We start from the raw sequence: 10,885 nt of genomic DNA, 5'->3' as shown, positions 1-10,885 counted from the left end.
GCCCATGTGTTTTGACGCCCCCCCCCCCCCCTCCCCCTAACAGAACAGTTGACTGTGTTGGTTCCAAAACCGTGACTATTGTAACGACTGGCAATGAAAAAACCCATTTCACTAGTACTCGCTTGTATGGCTAATGGTGAAAAACTACGCCCAATGGTGATATTTAAGCGGATTACAGTTCCGAAAGTAACTTTCCCCCTGGTGTTGTTGTACGTTGCAACAAAAAGGGTTGGACGAATGAAGAAGAAATGTCTGTTTAGACACAAGGTGTTTGGAAAAAGCGGGCAGGGTAATTTTTTAGTCAGGCAAAGTGCCGTCTAGTTATGGATAGCATGTCAGCTCATAAACTTGAAAGTGTCAAAAGTGAACTGAAAACGCTGAATACTCATATAGCGATAATTCCAGGTGGATTAACAAAAAAATTACAGCCACTAGATTTGACGGTGAACCATGTATTCAAGGTTAAAGTAAGAGAGCAATGAGAAGCTTGGATGTCTGAAGGACTGCACACGTACACAAAAACGGGACGCATGCGCAGAGCTTCTTATGTCAAAGTTGTGAATTGGGTGCTGAAGGCATGGGAGTCTGTTGATAGAAAGATAATTATTAAAGCATTCCATAAAGCTGGAATATTAGAAGCATCAGAACCTTGTGATAGTGACAGCAGTGATGACGATATTCCCCTGTCCACCATAGAAGGTCGCTTAGAAGAAACTCAGTTGCAGCTTTTCGTTAGTGAATCGGAAGACTCCGCATTCGACGGATGGGACTGAACTGTCACTGTGTTTTATGTTTAACACCGTTAATTGTGTTTAAAATAATATTTTGCATACCGGTATTATTATTTACTTTTATGATTTTGTTTTATCAGCCCGCATGTTTATTAACAAAATAAAACGAATAATGATCACATAGTCCGCACCGCCAGATAGTCCGCAGGAGGCATTTTTTGATGTTTTAAATCACATAGCCCGCGGGCAATGCGCAGGAAATTACGGTATATATTGTTTTCTTTCATTATTAATTTTTTATTATTTTATTTTATTATATTTTAGTTTAGTTTATTTGTTTATTATATACATAGCAATGAAATATATAGATCTACGGAAACCATAAAAGTCATATCCGGTGAAAAGTCATATTTTCACTGTATTTTAGCTACAGTGAAAATATAGAAATCGTATTTACTTTTTTGTAAAAGTGCGTGATCAAATTATCTCCCTTTGTCTCGTTTCTTCGTACTTAAATTTGATGATTACCAATGCATCTGATCGTTTTTTGAAAAAAAAAAAAAAATGTAATTTAAACAATTGTACATTTAAAAAAGGGATACGAAGTGCAATTACGATAAAATATCTAACACGAATTGAATACGAAGCTAAATAATGATGACACAATGTAGTGTCATCGAGTGTAAGTGTAAGAATTTAACGGCGTTCGACTTCGGCGTTTTTGTGGGAGTTTTTGGATGATCGCTTTGTCAGGTATGTTTGCACCGCAGTATTGTCAAATAAATGTTAATAAAGATAAATTTTATTCAAATTTCTTTTTAAAAGTCTATGGTCAAGTAAATTTTCTGGCAAAGTTCCATAGGATGAAATATATCATGACGTTATGTGTTTTCGATAGGATAACCAAAAGATATTACCAAAAAGCGAAAGATATTATCAAAAATTAGGAAATATGTATATAATAAATAGACCATTTCATGGTTTTTTTCCGAATACGATTTTTATGTCAACTCGTGATGTGTGAAAACCAAATATGGTTTTCACACATCACTCAATGACATAAAAATCGTATTCGAAAAACCCCATGAAATAGCCTCTCTTTATTTGTTCATTAATTAATTTATTTTTTATGATTTTATTATTTTATTTCACTTTTTCAAAGATATATGTTGTGTGCGTCTTTAGTTTCCTTACGCAAGTGATGTCTTTGTATTTAATATATTCCATATTACTACCCACGTAATTATTTATCATGCTTATGTGTAGAGTTTATTTAATTTATTTCAGATATGTATTGATTTTTCATGCATGAATGTGTTTTAGATAGTGCTATAGCGCTCCCCACCATTATCAAATATTGTAAATATGTATTTATTATATTTTGCTGGGGGTTTTAAAGCTTATAAGTTGTATAACTTTAAGCAATAAAGAACTTGTATACCTGAGCGTAACGTTTTTATCAAATTTGAGTTAAAGAGCGTCACGTCATATTTCCGGTGAGGCCACATTAGAACTTTGATTGACTAAATATCGAATTAAAAGATAATTTTAGAAGTGTAAATATGTAATATGTAAAATATTAGCCCCGTCTAGTTAATCGGTATTTATCTCGGCAGAGCCTCGACAAATACCGATTAACATAGACTCGGTTGATATTTTCCATATTAAAAAACACTCGTGACAAATCATCTATATATAAAAAGTTCTTATAAAACTAAGGGGCGGAACGTAGCCCAGTGGTAAAGCGCTCGCTTGATGCACAGTCGGTCTGGAATCAATCCCCGTCGGTGGCCCATTCGGCTATTTCTCATTGTAGCCATTGCACCACGACAGGTATATTAAACGCCGTCGGATGCTGCATGTGAAAGATCACTTGCTACTAATGGAAACACGTAGCGGGTTTACTCTGAGACTAAATGTTAGAATGACCAAATGTTTGATATCCAACAGCCAATGATTAATAAATCAATGTGCTCTTGTGGTGTTGTTAAACAAAACAAAAATTTAACTTTTATAAAACAATGTAGAATGTTTAACATTGAGTTTGTGGCTGCGCTCCTTGCCCTCCCCCATCCACCCACCACACCCACGCTGCTTCCATAAGGTTACGAGACTGGGGGCATGGGGAATATTCGGGCAAAATGAGCATGCATCAAACCTTTTCACCATGTACTTTCATGACTCTACCCATATTAGATGTAAACCATATAAATACGACTAGTGATTCATTTGCAACCCAATATAGCTGTTTTGCAATTATGCTAATAAGAATAAATAATGTTATCCAGATTCGGGCATTTTCGTTTAATTCGCACAAAATCAGCCCACCCACCCTACAAAAATAGGAGCACCGTACGCCTATGGCCGCTCCCAACGCCTGTGAAATGTGTTGATGTACTTTCTTACTCTTCCAGTGATAGCGAAGTCATTTGGATTGGGCTGCACAGAGCTCCAGATAGATCATTAACCTGGTCCGACCCGCAGTGTTCCAGGCTAGACAAGAACGTGTGGGAGAACTTCGAGGGTACTAGCGATGGAGTGTATTCTTATTCAAGCCAATGCCAACGACAGAGAGGCAGCAGCTTGGAGTGGGATAGAGAGGGATGTAGGGGTCGTGACAAGTTCATCTGCGAGAGGCCTGGCAATTCCAGTAAGATACTCACTTTTAGAGATAGTTTATAGCATAACTGTCCTGACCATAACGAATTCCGGATTGTCCAGACCGTAACGAATTTATCTGCCTGACAATTTAGATCCCCAATATGAAATTTCCCTGGTCACTTACGTAGTCAAAGTCAATTTTCGTATCATTTATAAAACCTGTGATTTCCAACATATGTTATGTTGTTTCTTTGTCAGATTCAGTGAACAACACAAACACCGATTCCTATCAAACAACTGACGATAACAACAACTCTCCTACTCCGTGCCAACCCAGGGATGAATCTATTAACCAAGGTATGCAACATTGATTAATTATAATCGGCTATTGGATGTCAAATATTGGGTAATTCTAACATGTAGTCATCAGAGGAAACCCACTACCTTTTTTTTTTTTAATGCAGCAAGGGATCTTTTATACGCACTTTCCCATAGACAGGAAAGCACATACCACTTTGAACAGTTGTGGTGCACTGGTTGGAACGAGAAATGATGATGATGATATTAATGATGATATTAATGATGATTATGATGATAATGATGATGTTAATGATGATTATATTAATGATGATGATGATGTTAATGATGATTATGATAATGATGATGTTAATGATGATTTTGATGATGAGACTAACATTAGCCTCTGTCGATCCGTCCGGACTGATTAAGTATCAACTGATTTCAATTATTTAAATTGTGTGTGTTCTAATTACAGGTGTGTGTGTGTGTGTGTGTGTGTGTATGTGTGTGTGTGTATGTGTGTGTGTGTGTGTGTGTGTGTATGTGTGTGTGTGTGTTCTAATTACAGGTATATGTGTGTGTGTGTGTGTGTGTTCTAATTACAGGTATGTGTGTGTGTTCTAATTACAGGTATGTGTGTGTGTGTGTTCTAATTACAGGTATGTGTGTGTGTTCTAATTACAGGTGTGTGTGTGTGTGTTCTAATTACAGGTATGTGTGCGCGTGTGTGTGTTCTAATTACAGGTATGTGTGTGTGTATGTGTGTGTGTGTTAGTTCTAATTACAGGTGTGTGTGTGTGTGTGTGTGTTCTAATTACAGGTATGTGTGTGTGTGTGTGTGTGTGTGTGTGTGTGTGTGTTCTAATTACAGGTATGTGTGTGTGTGTGTGTTCTAATTACAGATGTGTGTGTGCGTGTGTGTGTTCTAATTACAGGTATGTGTATGTGTGTGTGTGTGTGTTCTAATTACAGGTATGTGTGTGTGTGTGTTCTAATTACAGGTATGTGTGTGTGTGTGTTCTAATTACATGTATATGTGTGTGTGTGTGTGTGTTCTAATTACAGGTATGTGTGTGTGTGTTCTAATTACAGGTATGTGTGTGTGTATATGTGTGTGTGTGTGTGTGTTCTAATTACAGGTGTGTGTGTGTGTTCTAATTACATGTGTGTGTGTGTGTTCTAATTACATGTATGTGTGTGTGTTCTAATTACGTGTGTGTGTGTGTGTTCTAATTACAGGTGTGTGTGTGTGTTCTAATTACAGGTATGTGTGTGTGTGTGTGTGTGTGTTCTAATTACATGTATGTGTGTGTGTGTGTGTGTGTGTTCTAATTACAGGTATGTGTGTGTGTGTGTTCTAATTACAGGTATGTGTGTGTGTGTGTTCTAATTACATGTATATGTGTGTGTGTGTGTGTGTGTTCTAATTACAGGTATGTGTGTGTGTGTTCTAATTACAGGTATGTGTGTGTGTATATGTGTGTGTGTGTGTGTGTTCTAATTACAGGTGTGTGTGTGTGTTCTAATTACATGTGTGTGTGTGTGTTCTAATTACATGTATGTGTGTGTGTTCTAATTACGTGTGTGTGTGTGTGTTCTAATTACAGGTGTGTGTGTGTGTTCTAATTACAGGTATGTGTGTGTGTGTGTGTGTGTGTTCTAATTACATGTATGTGTGTGTTCTAATTACAGGTGTGTGTGTGTTCTAATTACAGGTATGTGTGTGTGTGGGGGTGTTCTAATTACAGGTGTGTATGTGTGTGTGTGTGTGTGTGTGTTCTAATTACAGGTATGTGTGTGTGGGGGTGTTCTAATTACATGTATGTGTGTGTTCTAATTACAGGTGTGTGTGTGTTCTAATTACAGGTATGTGTGTGTGTGTGTGTGTGTTCTAATTACAGGTGTGTATGTGTGTGTGTTCTAATTACAGGTGTGTGTGTTCTAATTACAGGTGTGTGTGTGTGTGTTCTAATTACAGGTATGTGTGTGTGTGTGTGTTCTAATTACAGGTGTGTGTGTGTGTGTGTGTGTGTGTGTATGTGTGTGTGTGTTCTAATTACAGGTATGTGTGTGGGTGTATAAGCGAGTTTATAAGTGTGTGAATGTGTGTGCGTGTCTTTGTGTGTGAATGTCTATGCACGTGTGTGTGTGTGTGTGTGTGTGTGTGTGTGTGTGTGTGTGTTTAGTGTATAAGCGTGTGCGTATGCGTTTTCACTATGAGAACTTTTGGATTCATGTAAAATACATTGGGAACCAATGAAACTAGTTTCCAAATGTTTAGCTACCAATACTTTGGAATCGTTCTCTAGTTTTGGAAACCATAACATGGGAGGTAACTCGTCTAGACTTCTCTTCTACAACGCAATAAAAAATAACAGAAAGAAAAATGTTTTATTTAACGACGCACTCAACACATTTTAATTGCGGTTATATGGCGTCAGACATATGGTTAAGGACCACACATATATTGAGAGAGGAAACCCGCTGTCGCCACTTCATGGGCTACTCTTTCCGATTACCAGCAAGGGATCTTTTATATGCACCATACCACAGACAGGATAGCACATACCACGGCCTTTGATATACCAGTCGTGGTGCACTGGCTGTGGCGAGAAATAGCCCAATGGGCCCACCGACGGCGATCAATCCCAGACCGACCGCGCATCGAGCGAGCGCTGTACCACTGAGCTACGTCCCTCCCAGTAAATAACAAATGCGCGTTCACTCAGCCGTTTGTCGCCAACTCTTGCTAGATAGTTTGTATGCTACACATTCAACCATATGGCCACTTTGAGAGCCAGTCAAAATAGTTTTGCTAAAATTCAGCGACAAACGGCTGGTTGAACGGAACCCAGGTTAATATCGGTGGTGTCGTGGTTAAACCTAAGGCTGGTAGGTACAGGGTTCGCAGCCCGGTACCGGCTCCCAAACAGAGCGAGTTTTAACAACTTAATGGGTAGGTGTAAGACCACTACACCCTCTTCACTCTCACTAGCCACTAACAATTAAAAACTATCCCACAGCCCAGATAGCTGAGGTGTGTGCCCAGGACAGCGTGCTTTAAACTTAATTGTATATAAGCACAAAAATGAAATGAAAATATCATAGATTATCGTGTAAAGATAAGAATGGGGGAAAACAAGAAGAGAGGGACAATTATTTGGTAAAATCTGTGGTTGTGATTATTTTAAATTTTACTCAAATATGAAATATTTGGTGGTGTATCGGTGTATTGCCTTCACATGTTGATACCGTCTTGATGTGTAATGAGTCGTCTTAGCTATCTACTGAATTGTTTATCTTTGACAGTAGTTTCCAACTCACAAACGTCAGAAACAAGACTGCTGACAGTTACATAATTTATTCAACCAGTGATAAGTTGTGTTCATATATGTCCACGCCTTCTCATTTTGTATATATTTTAAAAGCTGACCAATGGCTGTCGACCTCTTATAATTTCCGTTACTTGAAGGATATAGTTTGGAACCAGACGTCAAACGCGATTATTTATAAATATATTTTGCAAATAATTCTTATTAAGTGAAGCAACAACAAAATAAAATAATAAAATAATAAAATTCCAGAACTTTCCAGGAAATTAATTAATTAAAAATAAAATTGAAACACTTTCCGGAAAGAAAGAAGTGTTTTATTTAACGACGCACTCAACACATTTTATTTACGGTTATATGGCGTCAGACATATGGTTAAGGACCACACAGATTTTAAGAGGAAACCCGCTGTCGCCACTACATGGGCTACTCTTCCGATTGGCAGCAAGGGATCTTTTATTTGCGCTTCCCACAGGCAGGATAGCACAAACCATGGCCTTTGTTGAACCAGTTATGGGTCACTGGTCGGTGCAAGTGGTTTACACCTACTCATTGAGCCTTGCGGAGCACTCACTCAGGGTTTGGAGTCGGTATCTGGATTAAAAATCCCATGCCTCGACTGGGATCCGAACCCAGTACCTACCAGCCTGTAGACCGATGGCCTGCCACGACGCCACCGAGGCCGGTCACTTTCCGGAATTTTGCGTTATCTAGCTCTCAATTTACGGCATTTGGCGCCACAGACAGTACTACATGAGTGGCTGATGGATACCATTTATCTTACAACGAGTTGTTTTAAAACGTATGTACCGAGCGAAAGATGTAAAATAAATGATATATAACGATAACGAATGTAGTATTATATTTCATACATATCCTTAAAAACCAGGTTTGAAATAAATATATACGTATTTTCCATCTAAAACGCATTTACAACACTCATGCAGCAGTTAACTTATACGTCACATAAAAATCAATTTCAGTCATCCTTATTTCATCGAATAACATGGCTGTGGTGACCAGTGGAGTGACCAGTCATAACATTCAAGTTATCTCCAGCATGTGCCAGAGACGATGTTTAGCTACATCGGGTAATCTCTTTAACAGGTGTGCGAGAAAAATTCATGTTATATTTGCCACGTCCAAAAAATAGTTTAAACGTTTAATTCCTATATATGCAATGTTTGTTATATTGATACTCACAGAAAACTTTACTTCTGCTAAAATTAACAATTTATTTATTTATTTATTTATTTACTTGTTTATAATCATATATTTTCTTCAGGTCTGAGTACGGTCTGTCCTAGTGCGACCCAGGCTACCGTTACCATGACACCAGTACCAGTAACTACAACTGTTGTTAACACCGTTACCATGACACCAGTACCAGTAACTACAACTGTTGTTAACACCGTTACCATGACACCAGTACCAGTAACTACAACTGTTGTTAACATCGTTACCATAACACCAACACCAGTCACAACAACCGTTGTCAACACCGTCACCACAGTAACCCCAGTCATTTCAACTGTTTTCAACACCGTTACCTTGACACCAACTCCATCCATAACCACTGTTGCCACCACCGTTAACACAACCACCCCCGTCATTTCAACTGCTGTCAACACCGTTACCTTGACACCAACTCCAGTCACAACAACTGTTGTCAACACCGTCACCGTGACACCAACGCCAGTCATTACAACTTCTATGAACACAGTTCACGTAAAAACAATCCCAGTTTCTACCGCTGGGGTTTCTCCAGATGTGACGTCATCTGTCAGTCAAACACCTAACGCTTCTGACGTTTTCTGTACGTCGTTTTCAAACGCCAATCTTTCACAGACGGAACTGACCGAAGTTCTCGAAGAAATCGTCGACAAATTAATAGTGAACACGAACAGGCTTTCTACCACTGTACGGAAAAAAACGAGTGCACCCGATCATCGCCGATCATCGACGACAATGGGTTACACGGCCGGTGTATTCATGTGTTTGCCATTCATATTGTTGATCATAGCTGACGTACCGGCGATTGTCCATCACATCAGAAACTTATATCAATAGAAACTTACAGAGGTGGAGCAGTCATCATTATTGTTATTAAAAAAAATATTCAAAGTGAACATTAAGGTCGACAACCGAACACTGTGGAGCCACCGTGTTTGCATCAACCAGAACAACACAGTTTTAATGTTCAAAATATTCTGAAAATTCCTAAAAGAAAGCAATTTTATTTATAATTTGAGCTAATAAATAAAATCAGTGAAAGTCCTCTAACACCCTCGTGACCATGTGAAAAGTCTGGTTATAGAGGTATCCGGTTTAGAGAGGTTCTCTTCTGTGCAGATATTTAAAAAGGGGCCGCGAAAAACGTACGGTTTTGAGGGAAGTACGGTTTACAGAGAGTCCGGTTTTGAGAGGTTTCAATGTGTCTCTCTGTGTGTGTGTGTGTGTGGCGAGAGGGGGGGGGGGGGGGGACAATTGAAGTTACCCGTCCCCTCTCCTGACCATCGATTTTAACGTAGTCGTTTACACAGATGTGGCTAGAGTGTGTCATTTTAACGCTGCGAAGACACGTAAGCCACAGCAGACGTGAAACATTTCTTTTCAAATATTTTTGTTTATTTATTTAATAATGTAAACTATTCTTGTTTCATAACGAAAAACAAAGTTTTATATGTAAAATGTATTATTATTTTTTTTATTTGATTAATTGCATCTAGCCACGAACGTAAAGTTTTAATGGCATGTTGTTTATGAATGAGTTAAAGTAATTCCGTGGATCATGTGATCGGAGGTCATGACCTCTCAAAAAGCATATCTCACATTGTGGGATATGAAAAATCTCTCACGGGTATCTCCGTCACCGCGGTGTAATAAATACATATATATACATATAAACACATATACACATACGTGTATACACATATACAGCCAGACTTCGTTACAACGAAGTCGTTACTACATTTACACCATCCGACCATAAATTGTCGGGAACAAACGTACAGTAATGTTATTCTGTTCATTAGCCCGGAATTTACACCTTCCGACTCCAACAAAGCAAATTAGGAACAAACATGTATCCGACGTGTGAAAACTCTTCTTCACAACGACACTACATAATCACAGTTGCCGTAATACATAGCCAGGTGGCATCATTGATTTCGTCGCAAGCCGACAGTGTCACATAATGCCCAAGTTACCGGTGTCGGCTAAATCTGTAGACGTGTATTAATTTTGAAAATAAGCCTTTAGTGATTCAGTTAAAGGATTAATTTTGAACAATCAAGTCTACTTGTTTTATGACATGTTGTAAACGAAGAACGAAGTAAGTTTCAATCGTAGATGTCGTTAACCAAGGAATGATTAGACCGACAGTGAATGCACCTTTATTATTAATAGTATATTTAATAATGTTCTGCGATCGCTCCCCGTCGGTGTGCCCTTGGGCTATTTCTAATTTCAGCCATGTGCACCACGACTGGTATATCAATTGCCGTGGTATGTGCTTTTCTATTGTGGGATGGTGCATATAACACACGCACGCGTATAATACACATACGTGTAATATTATATACACCTACACCTACACACACATGTACACACAGACACATACACGTACACACATGTATAATAATATTATATATATACATACATATATATTGTCATGGCTGTCCAACAAGTTTCACTAATATTGGACAAAACAGAATATTTATTTTTACATTTAGTAGTAATTATTTGCATATTTGCTTGTATTCTGTAATGTCTGGAACTATGCCATTTATTATAGTTATTGTTTAATGAAATTCTTAGCAGTGCAATTTGTCGTGTCGCGCACTATAGACAAAATCGAAGTTGCGTAACTATTGTTATTAGTGATCGTTTGCAGGGGCGTACCCAGCCATTTTTGATGTG

General features: G+C 38.3%; 1 protein-coding gene across 1 annotated transcript; it reads left to right on the top strand.

Moving 5' to 3' along the window:
• Positions 1–1,443: 1,443 nt before the first annotated feature.
• On the top strand, positions 1,444–9,604 carry LOC121389622 (galactose-specific cell agglutination protein gsf2-like). Its single transcript, XM_041521262.1, has 4 exons — positions 1,444–1,484; positions 3,146–3,381; positions 3,591–3,689; positions 8,250–9,604. Exon 4 carries the CDS (start codon positions 8,294–8,296, stop codon positions 9,032–9,034), a length of 741 nt encoding a protein of 246 aa, XP_041377196.1. The 5' UTR covers positions 1,444–1,484; positions 3,146–3,381; positions 3,591–3,689; positions 8,250–8,293; the 3' UTR covers positions 9,035–9,604.
• The last annotated feature ends 1,281 nt before the right edge of the window (positions 9,605–10,885 follow it).

Source organism: Gigantopelta aegis, chromosome 15 (assembly GCF_016097555.1).
Source record: "Gigantopelta aegis isolate Gae_Host chromosome 15, Gae_host_genome, whole genome shotgun sequence".
Classification (NCBI taxonomy): domain Eukaryota; kingdom Metazoa; phylum Mollusca; class Gastropoda; order Neomphalida; family Peltospiridae; genus Gigantopelta; species Gigantopelta aegis.
Note: the sequence above shows the minus strand (reverse complement) of the source record. Positions and strands in the feature narration are given on the sequence as shown.

Coding starts and splice junctions, on each gene's coding strand:
- LOC121389622 (XM_041521262.1), top strand. CDS start 8,294: ATGACACCAGTACCAGTAACTACAACTGTTGTTAACACCGTTACCATG.